Raw genomic sequence first — 23094 nt, 5'->3', positions numbered from 1 at the left:
TCCAAGTGAAGGAACTTTAGAAAAGGATTCAGGCTTATTGAAGTAGTCGTATACTGCACACCTGCAATGAAAATAACACCAATCTATATATTCTTTTACACACTTTGTTTTTTACGTAATTGTCAAGATTAAGGTGATGGTTTCTTTTCTGTTCAAAATCAGTTTTTAAAAGAAGTAAAAAGTTTAAAAGAATAAAACTCATTGGTCCTCACAATTTACTGCAAGCATGTGTTTTTCATTACAAAATGAATGACATTCTTACTGTTCACTAGTGCTTCGCAGACTTGTCTGGCAATGGATCTCATCATGCCTTGGGAGGCAATATCACCCTACAAATGAAGAAAGTGAATCGTGTTAGTGTTGAGCACAAAGCAAGAAAGGTTCCTTCATTCACAGGCCATTTCTTGCGCAAATTGAAAACATCACTCACTCTGTCGCCCTTGTCTCCTTTCACCCCTGTGGCTCCCTGCAACACAACAAATATTAGTAACAGAACCGACAGACATCCGCACCATTAAATGAGTCTTTGTCCTCCAAAACACTAGCATTAGGCAACTTCAACTTCAACTTCAGCCGCAAATCTAGCCTGAGGACGGCAGCTATGTAATAGTAAGTGTATCTCCAGTGTGCGGTTGCCACCATGTGATTATGTGGACACTTTTACCCCAGATGACCAGAAGGACAGTAATGCAAAGTCATGTAGTTAACATTATCCAACCAGGAAAATGACCTTGCATGCAATGGCAGTGTTGAGTAATAGTTTGGCATTTAAATTTACATGTATTAATTTGGCAGAAGCTTTTATCCAAAGCGACTTACAGCAGTGGTCACATTATTTCATTTCAACCAAGGAGGAACACACCATAACTGATGCAGCCAGTCTATCAGCGGAGGCCTGAGAGAAGCCTGACAACACACCTGCCATTTGTGGATAAAGCTGCCCACTCCTACTCCTACTAGACTGTACACTTCTGCTACTAGAGGCTGACTGAGCACAAACAAATACACGTGAAGCTGACTGTACTTACAGGACTACCATTTTCACCCTGCTTTCCAGTATTTCCCATGGGGCCTTGAACTCCGGGCGGCCCAGGAGGTCCCTAGAACAACACAAACGTTCAGTCCAACCCAAAAAAGAAAGCTGGGTACAACAGCAGAAACAAGCACAACCAGTAAATGCAATCACTAACTGGGGGCTGGCAAATGTATGCAAAGAAATATTAGTGTTTAGTGCCTAGTTTTGTTAACAAAATAACAATAACAACACACCATTGGTCCTGGTGGACCTCTAGGTCCGGCTGATCCTTCTTTGCCATTGGGTCCCTGTGTAAAAAAAAGTATAGAATGAGTAGGAGTAATGGTGAATTCACTCACATGTACAGTGCAATTATTTGTTTTATAGGGAATGGTAATAGAACTCACTCTTGGTCCAGCTGGTCCAATTGGGCCAATACCACCAGCAGGTCCAGGTGGGCCCTGGGAAACAAAAGAGGGAAAAACGAGCCAATTTAGTACCAGTTTTCTAACGACTCCCATCAACACAGGTCACCAACCACAAACTCCATGGTCGTTTCACTGAGGACCCCCTGTACATGTCAAACAGTAAATCTCCTTTTCAGCCCTCATTTACTCCAAAAAAACTCACTCACTTCACGTTTTTATAGTCAGTCCTCTTGCAGCTTTGATGCTTTGGCATAAGATTTACTGGGAACATAATATATTCCAGATCCGTTTTATTGGCTTTTATAAACCTGGGCTGCTCACTCTGCAAGTCATTAAATGGATGTTGCTATGACATCTGCTCCAGAGTCGTCACCTGCAAGTACTACCCTTTATTTATTCGGATGTTGGCTTTACTACACTTCAAATATCAGAACATTTATTAATCCACACGTTGAGCCTGGCCATAAGTGACCTAATGTATAAATTGAGCAACAGCAATGTAAGCACTGAACTTTTGTTCAGAAGGTGTGTTTTAGAAATGCCAACAGTTGCGCTGCAACAGTTGTGAACTACTTGTACTGTGTAGTAATTGTTTGAACAAGTAGTTTGAGATGTAGAAATAAATATTTGTTCAAAAGGCTAAGCAAGCCTTTCGTCAGTAAATTTAATCAAAAGTTTCTGAAGATTAAAGATTACAAAATTGAGCAGAATTAATATATAGACCGTATATAAAACACAACTCGCATGACATCATGGAACCCTTTGATCTGTGTACCCATGTTATTTTGGGATGTATATTGGGGATGCAGTAGTAACATAGTGATGTAAGTGCGCACTGTCTGTGAACCCTGTAATTTGAGGTCACCACTGTATGATTACAACCATTCTTTTATTTACTCATTTATTTATTCAGCATTTATTTGAGGTCCAATTGAAGGTCTTGTAGATGACGCATGAGATGTGTGCCAAGCCTCTGAATCCTATACTGCAACATGAGTGCTCGCTTATCTGATCCTTTTCATTGTGTTTCAGGTCTCCATCTGCCTAAATATTGAGCAGCAAGCGAAAAACATCTGAGGAGATCAAAGAATTTGGTATGTTGCCATGTCATATGCATAATAATCCACATAGGGATCCACATATGCATTGCAGTGATTTGTTTTAGACTGGGCTAAGCAGAGACTGCAGCTCAGCAGAGATTAAATCTAATGTTATGATGTTGTGGGTTTCAGACTCCTTCTAAGTCCTGTTCGCCTGAAATATTACTCAAGTCTTGCCATATGGTTTAGATCCAGACCGGTAGCATCTAGTCTACTCAATGGATGATACCCAGTTTCCTGTTCAAAACCACAAACAACATTCCTGGCCAACTTACTTTCTGTCCAGGTAGTCCTGAATCACCAGCATCTCCTTTTGGTCCAGGACGGCCCTTAAGTAAAATAAACCAGAACAAACATTTTTGTTCCACATTCATCAACTGTCAGTGAAGAATTCAGCTGTTTTGGCATGGAGAATCAATACAGTCACTGGTTTTGAGTTGGAAGAGTAATGATATACCTATTTAATTGTTAAATTTCACTGTCTTTATACATGCATACGATTTCTACCATGTCAAAAGCATACTACATTGGTGTAGGCCTATGGACATGCAGCCGTAAACATTAACCCTCCTGGTGCAGAACCTTATGTCTTAAGACCAAACACAACCAACCAAAGCAGAAGAGAGATATTCTGAGTACTGTGTTTCTAAGGTGTTCTAAATTATTCTGCCACTTCTTGCATTCTCTGACAGAGCAGCTCGCCCACACTGTGTACTGTAAGCAGTTTCTTTTATGAGGAGGAAACTGCGGCAGATTTATGCAGACACATAAAGATTAGGTGGTCTAAGGGGCTCGAGATATCAAATGTACGTTCCCAGACATGGTGGAATGTAGGCTGCAAAGCTCACTGCCACAGTTGCCTCTACTTTCAGCATAACAAACAACCAAGCTGAGGCCTGAGATTAAGGTGCTGAGAGGTAGAGGGAAATTTATGGGTAGCTACTGAAAGCTGGCGACACTCTAAGACAGTGACATGAAATGGGGAAGGTTCAGGAGAGAAAGGGGGCACACAAACTCACAGCTTCGCCAGGAATAGACATTCCGCTAGGTCCTTGTGGCCCGGGAAGACCCATAGGTCCGGTCTGACCCATTTCTCCAGGTGGTCCCATTGGACCCTATTGATACACCACAGGAGGAAGTATTTGATTTAAGATGGAAGTGTACAGCAAATCAGCAAAAGTAGGTTTTACATGGTTTAGCTCTCAGAAAAAAAAAAGTATTTCTGGATAGCTGTACCACAGATGCTTTTTGAAGCTTTCATCGTAAACCAAGCATCTAATCTACAACCATAGCATGTCTGTATATCTGAATAATACAATGAACTAAAAAGCAGAGGAATGGAATCAATATTGTGATACTAACCGCAGGACCAGTCTCTCCTCTCTCGCCCCTTGGACCTTTGCTTCCTGGGGCACCCTGCAAATAAGGAAGTACCATCAATCTGAATGTTGTGACAGCAATGAACTGAAGATGACCTGCCCCCTACAGTAGCACAAACTTTCCAGCCCATTTGAGCATCGAGCCATGCTGCTGGTGGCTGGCAGTCATGACGTTTTCTACTCCATAGTTTTTCAACTGTCTCCTTGGGCACTGTCAGATTCATATCGGCCCCTGTGCACTTCCGTCTATAAATTTCAGGGGATGTTTTGGAAAAGCGGGAGATTACGTTTCTCATGATGATCTTACCACAGGCCCCTGTGGTCCCTGAACTCCTGTGCTCTCAGTGGTGCATGTGCAGGCGTTGGGGAGAGCTGGGCACTTGGACTCATCACGCTGAGACAGGAAGTAGAGAAGAGGGAGAAAAACAGTGGTTAGCTAAGATCTAAGGCATGTCATTTGCCTCAGAGACAGATAAGAGGAAGTGGGGTCCCTGGGCTCTTTAGTAATCCTACAGGGATCACTATTCCACATTAGAGGTCTACATGTATATATGCTATCCATTGATAGAATAGGTTAATTAATGTTTTTAATATATACATATACAGTATATAAACACAAAACATACTGAGGTGAATAAATGTACATGCAAATATCTCTGCAGATATACCACATCAAAAGAAGTCGTAAAAGCAATGTTTGCAGGACCAGATGTCTTGGAAATATCTCAGAATAAAAAAGCGGATAACATTAGACAGCAACACCAGCCATGATATTGATAGGTCCTTTAACAACCTTTTTCAGTTGTAACATGGGGTTAGACCATTGGGTTAACAGCCTCTCACAGCCAGGGCCAGTACAGTATGTTACAAGCACCATAAAATGTGCACAAAGATGTGTTGTTGCCAGCACCCTGACAGTCGCGCTTTGTTTTTGGTGTTTGCTAACGTGTTTTGCTGTATGAGACAGAAGGGGTATATATCCACCTCTGGGTGCTTCTGGCTTTGGCAAACACTTGAATCCATCTGATGTTGAAGCTGGGTCTTTGTATTCTTTGTTTGTTTGTTAGGAATCCATCAATTCAAAATGCCTGTAAGCTAACACAGCTAGCACTCAAAAATGATGTTCTTGACCATGAGCTAAGGATGTCAGTCTCTCTGGAGTGATTTCACATTTATGCAACTCCATTTTATGACTTTGCGAATATCAGAAAACAACATACACTACAACAACTGCATTGTTTTTTGTTTTGTTTTGATCAGGGCAGCTTTTCAGATTACATTATGTGCTTACATAATTGCAAGGGTTCTCCAATGTTTTCTCAGTTAGCCTTTTAAAATGATATCAGATAAGTAAACAGAATGTGCCTTTGGAACATTGGATGAATGGTTGCTGATAATGGTCAATGTATATATTGCATTAAAGATCAGTAATCGAGAACCCTTTTGCTATTTTTGTAAGCACATAATGAAATCTGAAAACTGCTGCCCTGATTAAAAAAACAATCCAACTGATCTCAGCTGGTATTCTGTCTATAATGGAGTGGAATGAAAAACTAAGTGACCCCAAACTTTTGACCGGTAGTGTAACTTCCAATTCCACAATGACTGTGGTTGAAAACCAAAAGAAAACAAAACAAGGGCCCACAAAACATATACAACCAATTAATTAGCTATTGCTATTGTTCTGTATGCTGTATAGTGGTAGTCTGTAAAGAGATGTTTTGACATGCATAGGTTATCTGTGTCACTTAAGATTTGTAGACCCACATACATCCAAAACATGAGTAAAAGAACACACAATGACACTATGATTCACACATCAACACATGCAGTAACACATATGTACATGCCACCCCCTACCCCAACACACACTCCAAACACAGAGGTGAATGCTAAATGGCTACAGGAAAGCAGAGGTGTCAGTGTCATACTGTTAACCCTCCCCACAGTTAAGGTGTCCGTCAGGAGGGTCTTACCATGGACGGAAGGTCACAACATCTGTCTCTGCTTGTCCAGGCAAGGCTGCAGATAATGTCAAACATCTGGAGCTGGAACTGTGCAACACAAATGAAAACAAATGTTACATATGTCAGTTATGTAGGCTTTGTATATCAAAATAGTAAACAGGCCAAAAAAGGACAAAGTACTGCATCTGATATGGCCAATTCACTGGCACATCCACACTTCTTCACAGCATTCCAACATCAAAAGATCTGTATGCCTTTTTTTCTGGCATTTTAATATTCATCCTTGGGTTTACCAACATTTAACCATCACATAAATTAGTATCAATAAAGTTTAGCAATGTAGCTAAACACAAATCATGATATTTATGTAGAATGTATGGTTGTGTTGAAGTGGTCAGCTTATTTTACCTGATGTAGGTGCATCTATTAGATCAGTTTTATTTGTCCCTGTTATTAAAGCATAGCCCCAAATAGAACTTACGGTTGCTGATTCTCCTTTCTGGCCAATGGATTTTGACATTTTGCCAAGCACTTGATAGCCATCCGCAGATGTGTTTCCAGCTTCCTTAATCTCTTTCTCAGCCACCTCCTGGCAGTCCACGTTCATTTTGACACTCTTGGAGGAGACCAAGAAGTGAATCTGGAAAGAGAGGAATTCGAGTAGTTATGCATGGTCTGATTCTGAAGCACAAACTTTAAAAAAAAGAGCTGTGTGTCTGCTTCATATCCTGTTTTCTGCAAGTCATTAGGCTAAGTAGGTAGTTTCCCAAATGCCTACTAATACAATGACTTCTCATGCTAAAAACTCCCACGAAGAGACTGTTCTTGAAAAAAGATAAGAATATCCAAATGTGCATTAACCATATATGCCTGTGAAATAAATCTGAATTTGGGGAGGAGGGATGAGGACAACACAAGTCCTCAAATCCTCCTTAAAAGTGAATCTTCTCATCAGCAATAAGCTATTTCTCAAGCTAGAATTTCATGACAGACTGACCACATGTCATTAGTAAGTTAGTGCTGGCGAGGAGACTGTAGGAAAGCCCTGTGTCAGCTGTGTTCTTGAGTATCCTTCTGTACTTTCAAAGCACATCTCAACCACCATTTTGAAAGCATAGCTTCTGCTTTGATTTACATAAGTTGCTAGTAACGCTTTTTCCATACTTGTTAGCGGTGGGACTGCTATGTGGTGCATGAGTCACTTTTACTCCATGGAATCAGTGTACATACAGTATGATGGTATTTCCTAGTCGGCATGGTTACACCACATCTTGTGATGGTGATGTTCTGTGGTGTACCATAAGAGGTACTGTTTCTCACTGTCTCTTGTCCATTTGCTTTCAAAGCCACTTACTGTCAAGGGTTCAACAGCAACATAAGTATTACATTCTTCCACAGCAAGCTAATGCTACTGCACAAAGCTACTAGAGTAGTCTCAAAAACTTGGCAGATGCACACAACTCTGCGGTCAACATCCTTGGATCGTACTACTGTGTTTGAGCTGACCACTGGTAGAGGAAACTCAAACCTTTGGGAGTCTGGATTCACTACAAAACATGGCATGCTCCTTCCATGCTTACAGATATGCTCAGCTGTTTTTTTCACAAGTTGAAGTAAGGTGAGGGCAAGCTACACTGACAGGGTTCTGTTAACTTATTAATTCAGCACATATAACTGCTCAAGAGCCCATTCCCAGACTTACTTGTTTACCACTTTGAATGAACCCAGATACAGCATGCAATAAATCATATGGCAACAATATCCTGCATGGAAAAAACTCCATTGATCCAATAAATCAAGCAACCAACAACCAAATCAAGGCAACAATAAATATCTTCTTACATGTTGTACTATACAGCGTTCATTTATGCCATTGTTATGCTGATGTGCTGACACTGATGTGCTAGTCCTCTGAAATGCTTTCCTCTTTTCCTTATCAATCTGCTTCCTATTCATTCCCTAAGTTGTATACCTGCAAATTTGGAAACAGTCACCCATTTTTTGTCTCCGTCCAAAAATTTGTTTGGATTCTCTTGTGCACAGATGGTGAGCTCACAGATGTTAAGGGTTTTCCCTGACCACGTGCCAGAATTCGAGCCTCTGACATTGTCACTCCTGCATCTGACTCCTTAGATTCACTCAGAGTGTGCAGATACTGTTCACCGCAAGCGCCACCTCTGTCTCCAGGAACTGATTGTAAAGGCCATTCAGGAATTCAACTCTTATTCTCTTGATGTAACGTCAACTCAACCCAGTCTACTCACTACGCCCCCATAGGCTGGGAATTTGTTAGCCTTTAATAGCAGCTCCTTAAGAAACCCTATGTAGAGGGCATCTAAGGACAGTTACTGCCTTACCATCTCAGATAGATCTCTCTGAGAATGACAGGATCCTATTTTACTATTATTTCAGCATCAAAATCCACAAGAGGGTCTAAGTTATTAGAACAAAATTCCACCACGTCTGCACTGAGGGGGATGAGTGGCTGAGCTGTCTCATCATAACCAAGACAAGTGAAAAGCCTTGGGAGCTTTTTCCGACTGCAGCCAAGCACACATACTCACTAAATCAGAGGCTTCTGCTCTTTCCCCAGAGCAACCTCAGTCAATCCAATGCACACCACACACACTGTGTGTCAGAAAATAAAAGTGAAAGTAAAAAAAAAACTTCCAACACATCCATCAAATTAGGGAGTAAGCATTAACATTTTCTGCTTGATAGTCTAATTCATGTTTTTTTATTCAGACCAAACTGGCAGGAGCGAGTGGTTTCCGTAAAATCCTGTGAATAATAATAATAACTAGATGTACCGCAGAGTGGTACAAAATATGACCTCCGCCCAGTCCAGCACATTTTTTCCACAAAAATAAATCACGCTGAAAGGCCTATATGATTCTAACTGTCTCACTAAATTGCATTATCATCCACACTCCATTCTCACTGGTATCTGTTAGACAACAAGTACCAAAACATGATTAGTTCATAGATTTTACATGTGAAATCAATTTTATACAACGCCACCCCCTTCTTGCCTGTTCATAATTCTGAGAAATTCTTGAAAAAAGGTCTGTGTGAGTATGTGTCATACATAGGATTGCTGTGAATGTATGTGTGTGCGTGTGTATCTGTTTATGCACATGTGTGCATATGGAATGGGTTTACATGACCCCTGGAGGCAAACATACGCAAAAAATTGGTCATCCTAGGCCCTACAGTTTCCAAGATATTCACAGAAAACTGTGTCTGCCCTACCCTCCTTTCGGGGGTCTAGTCCAGCGGGGGGGCTACAGATCAAAACGAAAAACGATGGTTCCATGCTATCCATGTGGGGTTACATGCCCACCAAGTTTCGTGTACCCCGGTCTTTCAGTGTCCACGGTCACTAAATGTACACATAAATAATTTTATTGTAAGGCCCCCCATGAACGAAAGTCCACGAAACTTGGCATGCATTCGGAGGGTGTCATAATGATCCTACACTTTCAATTTCGTGCAGTTTTGACCATGTCAGCCAGAGATATTGTGATGAAAACACCTAATGTTTTGCTTTTTAATTTTTAACTAGGTGGCACTATACATGAAATAAGTGGTAATGGGATAGGTTGACATGCCCCCTTAAGACCAACATACATAAAAAAGGTGGACCTCCTAGGCCCTACGGTTCTCGAGATATTCACAGAAAACTGTCTCCGGCCACCTACAGGCCAGTTGGTGTATAGTAACATAAATTAATTTATTGTATGGCCCCCCATGAACGGAATTCCACGAAACTTGGCGTGCATTCAGAGGGTGTCATATGTCCAATTTCGTGTAGTTTTGACTATGTTAGGTCACAGATACCTGCGATTACAACACCTCATTTTTACTTTTTTGTGTTTAACTAGGTGGCGCTATACATGAAATGAGTGGTTATGGAATGGGTTGACATGGCCCTTTGAGATCAACATACAAAAAACAATGGTCCTCCTAAACCCTACGGTTCTCGAGATATTCACAGAAAACTGTGTCTGCCCTACTCTCCTTTCGGGGGGTCCAGTCCAGCGGGGGGGCTACAGATCAAAACGAAAAAAGGTGGTTCCATGCTATCCATGTGGGGTTACATGCCCACCAAGTTTCGTGTACCCCCTCAAGTTTCGTGTAACCCACGAAACTTGGGTACGAAACCCCCCCCCGTGTCCTGGGAATCCTTGACGGAAATTTGGACATGCGGAAAAAAAATAAAAAAATAAAATAAAAATAAAAAATCTGACTAAACCTATATAACCGCAGCTTCGCTGCGCGGCAGTCATAATAAATTTAGATCTAAGAAAAATGTAAATGCATCTTTACTGGCCCTCACTTTTTGAGAATTCTTCACTATAACAGAGCTTTCAGTAGAGAAAGCTGTTAACACTGCATGCACCCCGTGTAGCACTTGGGTCCTGTTCTGGAGGTGACATGGCTAAGTGGTGGTGCTTGGCCAGGAGACGTTTCAGGGGGGAAGGGAGCATGCGGTCTCCTGAGTAGGGTAAGCCTGGCTGTGACAGCCCTGTTCAGAGCCGGGAGCTGAGCTGGGTCGATACAGCGTATACACAAACGCTGGGAGGTAAACCACAAAAAATGATCTACCGCACCCCTTGAGCTAACCGCAAGTATTCCCCCTGTGGTCAACTACCACAAGCAGCAGACGCAAGCCAGGGGGATGACACACAGTGACAAAGCCAATAGAGAGGGAGAGAGAGAGAGAGAGAGAGAATGAGTAAGAAGGTAAGTGACTGGGGGAAGTGAGAAAGGGAGTGAAAGAAAGCAAAAAAAGGATAACTCCCCCCTGCCTGGCATTCTTCTGCCTCTCTGATGTAATTGTTTAATAGCTAAAGCAGTGACCCAACATTTTCCAGCCTTCTGCGCCAGCAGCAACTGCAGCTCCTTTTAATGGCCTACCCTAAAAGGACTTATGGATTCTTGTGAAAGAGTGCGATAAAAGACATACACACAGCCTCATGTAAATGATTGTGTCCCATAGCCTTGTTCTGTCTCCTATTGTTGTTGTTTTTTTTGTATTTTTTACTGTTGCCCACTTCCATCCTCACCTTGATTAGATGATAGGGCCTTTTAGCACACCTCATAAAGATTCTCAGTATGGCTTCTATTATATTTGCTCTTTTTGGCAGTGACTTCCGAAAACCTCGTTTGGTTGCAAAACATTCTCAAAGAGCGTAGACTCTGGAGTCCAGCCCTGTACTTGAGCGAGTCTAGCCCGGGTCTGGCCCGAGTCTGCACTGGATCAGAGTGCACATTTTCCTTTCTCTATCTAAATTGTTCAATTTGGTTAATGGACATTAAATTACAGATGATATTTTGAAAATGTAAACTGTCTGTCAGTGGATGATTGCTGTTCACAATTGAACAATGTTTTGTTGGTGTCCATATGTGTGTACACACATGCTATTCCAGATGAACTGAACTCCAAGCAATTATACAACTATTAGTGCAACTCCTCTTTCAACTCCTGTCCTAAACAAACAACAGATTCATAAACGTCCTTATTATAATGTATATTAATATTAATATTAATGGGATATCACAAATTTATCTATAATACACTTTAAACAAACACACCCTTTACTAAACTTCTAAGACCAAATAGTCTCCATAGGCCACCTGTTACATAACATAGCTGCTCATTCCAAAAACTGCATTAGAGGCAGAAACTCTCCTGTAACAACTCAATATTTGGTATGTCAAGTATTCTGAGTATCACCATACCACCCTTTGTTCGCTAGATCCCAGGCTTTATATACAATCCATCCAGCTTATGTGAATTTGGAAAATGGAAGACAAAAAAATCCAAAGCTGTTTACCTTATGGAAGCTACCATGGAAGATTCTCTTCACTTGATCATTATCGAATGTAGCCCTTTGGATCTCCCCACGGGTGTCCTTGTTATAAAATGATATTGTTTGGCTGGAAGCTAGATGGAGAAGGAGTGTGGGAGAGCGAGAGATGGGAGAGAAAGGGGAAACAGTTTTTGTTGTTTTTCAGACAGCACGCCAAACAACTGATTAGGCACAGTGTCACGCAAAAGTCTACGAAACTAGAAACAGAACCAACAGATTCCACCAGCAAGCAATTATGAGTGTGGTAAACAGACAGAGATGTGTGAAACCTGCATCTCTCCACAACACTACCACATTCAAAGCTGTTTGTGAGTAGGACCTGGCTGAGTCGTGGATGGAGAATATGCATACCCACGTTTAACTACCACAAAACACCAGAGATTGCCCCGAGGGATTGGACCCGTTCAAGAGTTCTTTCTGAAGAGAGCTCCCAAACAAAAAAGAGAAAATCTCATAAAACCACAGCTGCTGGACAGTTGCTCACTTTTCTTTTCTATTCTTCTACTGTCTTGCCATTCCCAGAAAATGGTGAGGATGTGATGGCAGACTTACGATCAATCGTGACTCCAGTTTCAGGCTTGTCGTTCTTGTCCGACACTTGCCAAATGTCGAAAGCCTCTTTGGGGGAGTCGGGAAGGAGTCGGAACATTAGGATGATTGTGTATCCTGGTGGGAGGCCATCAGGATGGATGTCTCTGTGAAGGAATTTCAGCATAAATATCAGCTCACTAAGGTATAACACACATCAGGGTAAACTGACAACATTTGGTCATGTATATAGCAGCATGGTATGTTATAAACATTAGGGTCTGGTGTCTTAATGGTCACCTCACAAAGTCCATCCTTGTATAAAACCTTAAGAAATAATTTCTGAGGATATCTGATATGCTGACCTGCCTTGTAAAATGGCTCTCTAACTACAAAAGGCAGACCCAGGAAGGCTTTGAACCACATGGTTGTTGACGGGGGTCCTCATTTGCAAAGGCAAGTAGAAGTGAAGTAGATCTGTGCCCCAAGGCTAGCTATATATTTTTACAAACATGACCTGTTAGCTTAGCCAATCACTCTTGAGTTATCAGAGTGTTGTAAATCCATTGACCTAGTTTAGATGGCAGTGAGCTTTCACTGTCTGTCTGGGCAAGACAGATCATGTCCGCTACACCAGCCAGCCAGAAGGAGACTCAGCCTTTCCCAGGAAAGTCAGAGCGATCAATCCAAAGTCATTGCATGAGATCATGCTCGAGCCATTCACATACATGCACACACACCGTATACAATTAAATTCGGCTGCCAGGCGTAACAGTTTCCAAGAGAGACATTTCCTGCTGTTTCCACCATTGTGGTGCTCCAAGGGTAATCAGTCAATGAAAGTCTCATGCAAAGTGAAACAGACGTCATTAATCATTAAGCACCAATAAGAGGGTAATTACTCCACGGAGCATTGTTTAGGCACATATCTATCACAGCGAAATTGACCCAAACAGTGAAATGCTTTGGTTGCTCCTAAAAGAGGATTAGCTCACTTTCAGATTACATAAAACCTCTTGGAGTTCACCTTGGACAGCAATTTGATCTACAGGCTGCAAAGTCTTGATAAGTGCTCTCTAGTTTACCTTCAAAACAGTCATTTTACTGACACAAGCAGGCATTTATGAAACCAGTATGAAACTAGTTTGAATGCCACCAGTTTCACAAGCCAAAAAGAAAAGACTGAATGAGCCCAAAACTTACGAAGATGGCTGAGTTAGGTAAGCATTCTTGTGGAGTCTGTAGGCAGTGTAACTGTTGAAGGAGCCTGATTCCATAGAGACACCATTGATGGAACCATACGTCCTGTCAGTTATGTTGAAGGCCTCAAGCATTCTGAAGCCTAAAATAAAACAAACGGAAATATATGATTAAGAAAAACACCTGAGAGCACGGGATCACTCATCTTTCCATGTGAATTTGTTTGTGGACAAAAAAAGATGATTAAGGGACAGCACCTGGTGATGTGAACCCATTCAGGAAGATCAAAGGACAAGCTGTAGGTAAAAAAAAAATATATCAGTATATTGATTTTGACCTGGACATAAAGATGTCATACAGGGAATAAAATCTTACACGATGTGGCTGTTTCACAAATGAAGGTCACAAGATTGTCATGGATTGTTGCAAAAGCATCAAAGTCATCCACAATGAAGACATGTCGTTCACTGGGCTTGCTGCCAATATTCTGAAGTTCCACAAAGTCCACGTCTGCAACTCCGACGACAAACACACTGTACCCTGATGGGAAAGGAGACAACATTAAGTATACAGTATAAGTAAGTATATATACACTTTTGATCCCGTGAGGGAAATTTGGTCTCTGCATTTATCCCAATCAGTGAATTAGTGAAACACAAACAGCACACAGTGAACACACAGTGAGGTGAAGCACACACTAATCCCGGCACAGTGAGCTGCCTGCATCAACAGCGGCGCTCGGGGAGCAGTGAGGGGTTAGGTCCCTTGCTCAAGGGCACTTCAGCCGTGCCTACTGGTCGGGGTTCGAACCGGCAACCAGCTACAAGTCCGAAGTGCTAACCAGTAGGCCACGGCTGCCCATAACATTATGACACAGTCAGCTAGAGGTCATTCCTGACATGTTAACACCAAAATCTTGATAAAAAAAACTGCAGTTTGCTCTGATACTCATTTTTCACTGAAGCCGTCATTTTGATACAAAAAGGCATTATACTGTATGTCTCACACTAAAGAGAATATCTCCAACTATCAGACAACTAACACAACAATTGAGCTTTATTTATCTTACCAGAATGCTGTAGTTTGGCTGCATTCTTTGTTACTTCATCTTGGGAGCGTCCATCTGTGACTGCTACTACCACTTTAGGAACATTTCTTCTCATTCCATTATCTGAAGTGAAGACTTTCTCATGCACATGTTTCAGAGCAACTCCTGCGAAACAAGCAAAAACACAAATTCCTCTGATTGAAAGGTCATTTTCAGAAAGTTCATCCAACAAACTTCCACTCTACGTCATGATGTCTTGTCATCTGAGTTTTGCAACATATGGGTTAGTTTTCTGATCTTATCCACAGGGAGGTGTGACTGGAAATCATGAGACTTCGATCAATGAATATTTGGATGACAGTGAAGGTTACCTGTTTTAGTGTTTCCTCCCTTGTATTTAATAAGCTGGAGCGCAGCCAGAGCCATGCCCTTGTCGCTGTAAGTGTTCAGCCTGAACTCGTTCTGGGCGTCATCACTGTACTGTACAACTGACACCTGTAACCATGGAAATATGTAGAGAAGTTCAGGGAATCAGTTTTCTCAGTCAAAACTGAACTGTCTTGATGGAAGCAGCAATATGATTTTACTGGGACACATACCTGCATTCCTGATGGGCCGATGACATCAAAAGCTCCAATCATGTTGAAGACGAACTTCACCACCTTGTTAAAGCTCTCCTCTCCGATACTCCACGAACCATCAATAAGGAAGACTACATCAGCTTTGGCGCCTTTGCAAACTGGTAGAAAAAAAAAATTAAGTGTGGCATAATCTGGCACGGTTTATTCCTTGAAACAAGCGTGAGGACAAACACAACGTTTGATCTGAATTAGTCCGCTTCTTGACAAACAACAAAAAGGTCGTTGAAATCTCACAAACAAACTGACATGCTGAACCTATGCATACCAATTACTGGTTTAATTGATCACATTTTCAATAAAAAAGCGAGTCACATTTGGTGACCAGAAGGTCTGAAAATAAACTGCCTTTAATGACTTATTTTCTTCCCGTCTGTATCACTTGAGTTGGTGGAAATGCAAGATAATGTCTACCTCATGTGAGCGGCACACCAAGTGAACCCTCTGATATCCTCTCAACACTACATTTTTGAACATGACCAATGACCATACTGTATGTCACATGTTTTTATCCTGACTCATTAGAATGATCTGTTTGAGTTTTGCTCAAACAAAAGCATGCCCTGAGACAAAAGCATATGGAGTGTTAACCAGAAGTGAAGTATATCATTAAATGTGCAGAGGCTAATGCCAAGTTAACACCTCTCTGGTGGTGTTCAAGATCAGATCAATTACTCATAATCTAACTATGTACTATAGGTTAAACAGTTTTCCTGATTAATGACTCGGACTTGGATATGTTTGAGCTTACCTGCCCAGCCAGGTGGAATCGTGGGGGGAGGGGGAGGAGTAGGTGGCAATGTTGGAACAGGTGTTGGCTTGACCACTGTAAGACAAACAAACAAATAAATAAATACAGGTACAGGTAAATAAATACAGGTTTAGCTCTGGCTCACCAAACGATTCTAGCATATTGTGAGAAGATATAACCCACTCACATGTGCGTTCTTTCACACTGACTCCAGGGCCCTCCAGGTTGGGGGTTTGGACAAACACAGTAGCGCCATACAGGGAGTCTGGAGACAGGCCATCAAAGCAGTACTGACTTTGAGCAGCTGTGATGGTGATTTCCTGCTGACCCTTGGCTGCGGCTGAAAAAAAAAACCACAATAAATGTTACATTCTTGTTTGCTCTGACGGTGCTACAAGTAAACTTCTCACAATGTTCATCTAATGTTTTAAATTATTAAAGTATTAAGATTTAAAGGAGACAAAAAAACAACTGTTTAACTAGTCCAATTGAAAGGCTTTGATGGTACAGTGTGCGTACTGTATGTCATCTTAAACTAAGACCAACTTATTTAAAGCTCAACTAAACATGTAGTTATCAACCCAAATACTAATAGATTTCATAAAATGCTACATGTAATCCCGATGTTCACAGCTGATATGCTACTTGTGATATTTTAGGAACAGGTTCAGCAGACTAAAATCTAATTGAATAGACCAAAATATCCATCTTGTCAGTATGGTGGTACTGAGAACATGAGTGCGGTACAGTACATAAAACAGTTAAGTAAATCATACTTAAATCCTTGCCAAAGCATATTTTCTATATGCAATAAACGTAGCCACACTACCAATCTGAGTCAGTTGGCTGATTTTCACCCACTGGTGAAGTCTTCACTAAACATGCAGGTCTTTCTCCTCCTGAGAACATGATTAAGCTAGCAGCTGCATTCCCACTAAACTATACAAAAAGCTCTTAATTTGGTAAACTGTCGCTGCCTGAAGTGTAATCACTACCATGTTCTCAGCACTTAAAAGATGGTGCTTCCTGTTTTTAAGAGTTGCAACTCAAATGTATGTGCCGATATGAAACAGATGGGTTCAAAGCCAGACGCTAATTACAAAGTTCTAATCCCCTTGGTTAATTAAAAACTTGGTGGTCGGATGTATTCAAAATGTTACACATCCGTCTCTGAGGTATAAACACAAACTCAGCTTAAAACAAACAACGCTTTAACAAAGTTAGACGGAGCAACCAATACAATGGCATTCCAATGGACTGAGATGTAGCAGGATTACTTGAGGTAGTTGGCAATGCACCACACAGACCACAACACTCATGAAACTGTTGCTTATAGATTTGTTTCGTGTTGGGATAACAAACAGAAAGTTATTGACTGTGTTTGCCATTCTATTCCACTCTGCCTAAGGAAGGTCTATGACCAAAAAAAACAATTTCACAGATCTGAGTGTGCAGATTTTTCATTTGTACTGGCATTCTATTTTTGAAATACAGATGTGTCTGTCAGACTTACGATCAAGAGGGTTCAACTTTATCCTGTAAGACGTTGCAGCACGATGTGGCGTCCATTTAATGCAGAATTTATCATAACCAACGTTGTAGGTCTCAAGATTGGTGACATTCAAGTACACTGCAAAAAAAAAAGAGAAAATAGCAGATATGTACATCAATTTGCCTTTTTTTATTCTAGAACCCAAGAGATCCGTGCTGAAGGCTCTAGACACACTTACATGTGGTTCCTTGTCCAATGAGAGCCCCGCTCACGCCAGCGTCATACTGAGCATAGACTTTTACATCATAGGTCGTGCCAGGGAGCAGGTTCCGCAAGGTGTAGGAAGTGACATCACCAACAAAGACCTCCAATGAGTCATCTTTACCTGAATATGCAAAAGAAATGTTTTCATTAACATTGAACATTACACAGACCATTTTATTTCCTCGCCATCTCACTTATCAGCAGTAGAAAAAAAAAGTAAATAGTAGGATTCATGCCACAACACTCACAGAAAACAATACTAAACCAACCTATTTCACAGGAAACTAATGTCAGAAAGCTCACCTGCAGGCTGGTAGACTAGTTTGTAGCCCAGTACAGGAGCAGCCACAGGGTCCCACGCCACACGGAATCGGGTATACCATTCATCCGAGACGCGGAGGTTACGAGGATCCAGGAGACCAACTGTGAGAGGGGGACGACAAGAAGGCAACAACACTGGATTAGTCATGCTGCTTAGTCCAGAAAAACACACAAGAGCGTGCCATGTCCTGTCTCGAGAAACTGACCCAAGAACTCCTCATCACCAGCCCTGGGAAAGGCTGCCTCATCGTGGGCCTAAGAATGGCAGCTTCTCCTCTCCTGTGTTTACAGGGCTATTATGGGTAATACGGGTGTTTAGATTGGGGTTTGATTTCCTCCTGGTCTTGCTGAGGTAGCTGGGTCGTGGGCAGCTGCAACATAATGTTTTTCCGCCGCCTTCGCCCGAATCCCTGCTCTTGTTCTCAGTACCTCATACAGGCTGCCCTGGCACAGGACCGTCTCGGTCGAAGCCAAGATATAAGGTTTCTATTGTTTGTGTAACTCAGAGTAATGCAGGCCAGTAACTGAGGCATACCAGCTGAACTACTGTGGATTCCTGGTGCCTTTAAACCCTACATGGCCAAAGCATGCCAGTGCCTCTTTATATATATGAAGAGATCGTCCTACTACAGAGGCAATCTTCTTAATCTACCTGAAAGAACATGATGCCTGTCAGCCATACAAATCAAGCAAAAGGTTAGCCAAGTTCTCCAGATGTGTTCGCACCTGTGCGTCCAGTCCCAACAAGAGAACCGCCAGGGCCATCTCCATAAATGGCCTCCACTGTGATGTTGTAAGGGGTGTCGGGGTGGAGGTTCTGCAGGATGACATTGTTTCTGTTTCCAGGGACAACAGCCTGTGAGAGACAAAGGACAGATATTGCTTTGTTTAATTCAAGCTCAGTATTCCTATAAGGACATGCTCTCCTGTGGTTTTACTGCCTATGACAAAGATCCCTTTTTTTCAAGGAAAAAGCACAATCAAGAATGAGGAAACCATTATGGAGCGTTCCCTGTCTCATTAGAGCTAGGAAGATTTGGACAAATGACTTTTTTTATTTCAGTGGATGACCCCAGCGCAGCTGCTCTCGTTCCTGATTTTATCCATTTACGCCTATTAGCTAGCTTTCCCAGGAATCGGAATCGGTGCCCGACCTTTCAGAAAATGAGTACCGTAAGTTCTTCTTAATGACCTCACATGCATAAGTAAATGAACCCTCATCTGTGTGTTGTTTTAATTAAAATGATACTCACAAACTCGGTGATGGGGTCTCCCGTGAGAGGTGCATAGGAGATCTTGTACTGCATGACTGGTCCCTCAGCATGATCCCAGCCGATGCTCAGGGTGCTGGTGGTTGCGTCAAACACTCGCAGATTCCTGGGCCCACCACGAGGCACTAGAAATGTCAAATCATATAGACATCATATTTATTACAAATGATCAAAAAATCTACAACACATCCAATAAAGTCAATACATAATCAAGATATGTGTATTACACATGTATAACATGTCTATAACATATCTTACAATAAAAACATGTTAAACTACAGAGGCCCATATATCTTTGACATATATACGACAGTGATTACTATTACTTGATTTGGTGGCTACACGTGAACTTAATATGGTGTCATCAAAACAGTTCTTGTTTGCAGTTCATCAGTTCTGGGATGGTTTATCAGGACCAGCCAAGAGTAATTACGAAGTTGCGTTGGGCCTGGTGTGTGAGTGGGTTTTTCTACTAGCTGTATATATTGCAGCGACTGCTTACAACTCATTTATACATTAACGACAAGTGAACCCACATGTTTTGCCATTATCCTGGGCAGAAGGTCCATCTCCATCAGCATAGACAGGAATAACTGTCACAGAGTACTGGGTGTCTGGAACAAGCTGATCCAAGAAGGCATTTTGGGTACTTCCGGGAACCAGGACCTGAGTAGATAAGGACCACAAACTCATGTCATCTGTCATCTTAGAAGTCAGATAAGACAGTCTCTCTGCTGCTAACACTTAGCCCCTTCTGCCATTACTAATCTGGCACTGCTAATGTATATAATGACCTCACTGTTAATCCCCTGTTTATGTGATCTGAGTGAGATAACATTTTCAAATAGACATGTCATACAAACAAAGCTCTCAGAGGTTAAATGCTAAATAAACAGTATAATTTTGTGAGAGTAACTGCTTTGGAAGTTTGCAAACGGCTGTCAACTCTGGATTATATTGGGGAGGGACTGAACGGAGCGAAAGACTGGATCGAACATCCCTCTTTTGAGTTTTATGAGTGGGGTGGGCCCTGTTCTCTCTGTGTCAACACAGACCCTCACCACTGGCCTATTGCAGCTATTGTATACATTACAGGCTGTCCCAGAAAAGTCTGAGGCTGATGCAGGTGCTCTCATTGTCATTGGCTTTCCCCAGCCTTAGGATAATGTTAGACCGTGTGAGGGAGATAAAAGGGCCACAGTTTTGACGGGCCTGCTGGTGTGAACAGCAGAGTACCCACATGTGTGCACCAACTGGAGACATCCAGTAACTCACACACTCACCCATCTTCCCCCATAGATGTGCTACAAATAGATGGCGTGGCTGGCAAACAATTTGGAAAAAGAAAGAGAGGAGGGGAAAGGGAGGTCCCCTGCCATGAAAATCCTTTCTTTTTTCTTTTCTTTTTTCATCCCCCACATTTTATCTAAGCCTTACAGCTGCACTAAAGAGAAATGTAATCATTAAAACAGGCTCATTATCCATCCGATCTCGCACACCAAAACTTCAAACACGTTTTCATAGATGACATTCACAGATGGTGCAAGAGTTGTATTTTCCAACGTTTTGCAATACTGTAAAATGCTGGTTGTATGGCAATTAGTTCTATCTTTTATCATGCAATCCAAGACATGCACATTCATGCATAGAACTGGCCCAAGAGCGAAAGGAACAAGATTTCGGCATAACTGAAAATCAACCTCATTGTTATTGAACGTCGGCAAGTCTATTAAACTACTATTGTTTCAGTGGATTAGAAAAGAGGGGGTACATCTGCAGCCAAGCTAACTCTTTATGACAGAATGAGACACTAGCCTTCTTGTTTTCTCCAAAAGGGAAGAAAACTAGCTGTGAATAGATTGCATTTCCACTGGCTGTTTTCCAACTCTCCATTTCAACCACAAGTCTATCCAGGAAAGGGGCCTGAGAGTATCCATGAGAAGCCAGCACCCGAGGTGCTCTTTCTAGACTGCGAAAGTGAATATTCCACCAAAACAACCCCCTCTCCTCTCCAATTTCAAAATTAGTGGCAATTCGTTCCAGTGGTCAGACAGTTTTTTTTTTTTTGGTTTGTTTGTTTAAACACCAGATACTTACAAACTCAGATGGCCTGACTCCATTGACGGGCTGGTAGACAACACGGTACTGCTGCACCCGTCCTGAGGCAGGCTCCCATCGCACATTCAGGCTGTTAGGGGTTGGGTTGTAGACCTTCATATTCCTGGGAGCAGTGCGGGGCACTGTGGGGGAGGGGGGGGGGGAGAGAGAGAATTTCATCTCAGCCAAAAACCTTTTTGGGAGGAGGAAGACAGAACTGTGTGATGGAAAAACCTACACTGTGGGAAACCTATAGAAAATAAACGTCAAGATCCGATAGCGTTACTCAATTTCAAGCAAGAGGAAATTCCATGAAGTCAGGAGACAAATGCAGACCTAAGCAGGCACCAAGAGCAAAGCCTTTTTATGGTACACATGCTGAGAACATAGAGAGAGAGTGGGGAGCACAATTTTGGTAAAACGGTTCTGCTAAAACTGCTTTCTCTAAAACTGAAGCAGATGTCAGTAAAGTGCATTTAGTTCTTTACTGCACAATAGTTAGATCTCCTCAGCGATGGATTGTATTAGGGCATACCCAAAACGTATTGCAATGCCTATTGTCCATTTATATTTGATTCACTGCCTTATCTACTACACTGATGTATTGTTCCTGAAATGACAAAGCTGCCATTAAGAGTTGTAACCAAAAATAAGTCTTCTATATCTAGTGTATCATGACATGATTATGTAGTCAGGCGTACATGTGAGATCTGGTAGTCATTTATACTCATTTAACACAATGTATGAATCTTCCAATGCAAACTACTCAACAGAGTATTGCAGACTATCAGGGAATCATTAGACACCATAAGGCCAGTAATTCGGACATGCTCCACTGCAGTCTGTGGTTTCCAATTAGTTTCCCTGGAGAAGATTTTGCTGAATTAGCATGGCACGCACAAACGGCACTGACGTTTAGAACATGATTTAACCACAGAGCACCCCCCCCATAACTACTAGACAAGCTCCACTAGTTTCCATATTGGGATATTTGGCAGAAAATCACATCTCATCTGAGTCATTAGTTTTGATTTTTCCAAGAGTAGGATGTTCTTGACATCTTAACTTGGTGTGAGACATTAACACTGTGTGACAAGGCTTAGACATGTCCTAGAAATTCACCAAAACACAGGCCTGCAGCTAATAAGTGGCGTGACTTACATGTCTTTCCAATTTCCGACATACGCAGGCCTTCACCCTCTGGATAGACAGGGGCCACAGTGACAGTGTAGACTGTGTCAGACAGAAGATTCCTCAGGATGGTCGTGGTTGTGCCTCCAGATACTTGTTCCTGTTCAAAGAAAAGTACATCATGTTGACAACACAGTTTCATTGGAACACTGTTTAAGGACTAAACTCTGCCCTTCTCAGTCCTACTGCATTTTAATGATATTGTGTTTCTAGAGATATGGGATGAATTCTGAACTGAAGTTTTCATTCATTCATACAGCTCAACATTTTGTTTCCTGTTCGTAAAAAAAAGTGCCAATCGGCACAATTCAAATTCTGGCTTGGATTTTCACTCTCTGAAACTAGACTAGACTATTGCAGAGATTCTACATACAGTACTTGAGATCTGGGAAATTTTTCTGGGAGTTTTATCTGCAGTGGGCTGCACCTTCCCTTTTAAAACCAAGCAGCAACACACTTGATTCAGTATATACTCTTTTGATCCTGTGAGGGAAATTTCTTCAAATTGATTCAATTCATTTAATCCCC

The 23094-nt window shown here is 41.8% G+C and overlaps 1 protein-coding gene across 5 annotated transcripts in view; it reads right to left on the bottom strand.

Annotated features, from left to right (window-relative positions):
- col12a1b (collagen, type XII, alpha 1b) overlaps positions 1 to 23094 on the bottom strand; it is a 72468-nt gene that overhangs the window by 4372 nt on the left and 45002 nt on the right. For all 5 annotated transcript variants that reach the window (XM_042094599.1, XM_042094600.1, XM_042094601.1 and 2 more), the window contains 29 exons: positions 22537 to 22666; positions 21376 to 21518; positions 19815 to 19944; positions 19261 to 19403; positions 18734 to 18863; positions 17990 to 18109; positions 17661 to 17807; positions 17444 to 17560; positions 16118 to 16270; positions 15931 to 16005; positions 15141 to 15280; positions 14913 to 15036; positions 14563 to 14706; positions 13869 to 14033; positions 13751 to 13789; positions 13497 to 13635; positions 12318 to 12460; positions 11730 to 11839; positions 6371 to 6529; positions 5899 to 5976; positions 4230 to 4316; positions 3906 to 3959; positions 3563 to 3658; positions 2819 to 2872; positions 1423 to 1476; positions 1270 to 1323; positions 1029 to 1100; positions 431 to 466; positions 263 to 329 (listed from right to left, as the gene is read on the bottom strand). In XM_042094599.1, the coding sequence (XP_041950533.1) occupies positions 263 to 329; positions 431 to 466; positions 1029 to 1100; positions 1270 to 1323; positions 1423 to 1476; positions 2819 to 2872; positions 3563 to 3658; positions 3906 to 3959; positions 4230 to 4316; positions 5899 to 5976; positions 6371 to 6529; positions 11730 to 11839; positions 12318 to 12460; positions 13497 to 13635; positions 13751 to 13789; positions 13869 to 14033; positions 14563 to 14706; positions 14913 to 15036; positions 15141 to 15280; positions 15931 to 16005; positions 16118 to 16270; positions 17444 to 17560; positions 17661 to 17807; positions 17990 to 18109; positions 18734 to 18863; positions 19261 to 19403; positions 19815 to 19944; positions 21376 to 21518; positions 22537 to 22666 (3103 nt within the window). The remainder of the gene's footprint in view (positions 1 to 262; positions 330 to 430; positions 467 to 1028; positions 1101 to 1269; positions 1324 to 1422; positions 1477 to 2818; positions 2873 to 3562; positions 3659 to 3905; positions 3960 to 4229; positions 4317 to 5898; positions 5977 to 6370; positions 6530 to 11729; positions 11840 to 12317; positions 12461 to 13496; positions 13636 to 13750; positions 13790 to 13868; positions 14034 to 14562; positions 14707 to 14912; positions 15037 to 15140; positions 15281 to 15930; positions 16006 to 16117; positions 16271 to 17443; positions 17561 to 17660; positions 17808 to 17989; positions 18110 to 18733; positions 18864 to 19260; positions 19404 to 19814; positions 19945 to 21375; positions 21519 to 22536; positions 22667 to 23094) is intronic.

The sequence above is a fragment of the Alosa sapidissima genome, chromosome 6, assembly GCF_018492685.1.
Source record: "Alosa sapidissima isolate fAloSap1 chromosome 6, fAloSap1.pri, whole genome shotgun sequence".
Taxonomy (NCBI): domain Eukaryota; kingdom Metazoa; phylum Chordata; class Actinopteri; order Clupeiformes; family Clupeidae; genus Alosa; species Alosa sapidissima.
Note: the sequence above shows the minus strand (reverse complement) of the source record. Positions and strands in the feature narration are given on the sequence as shown.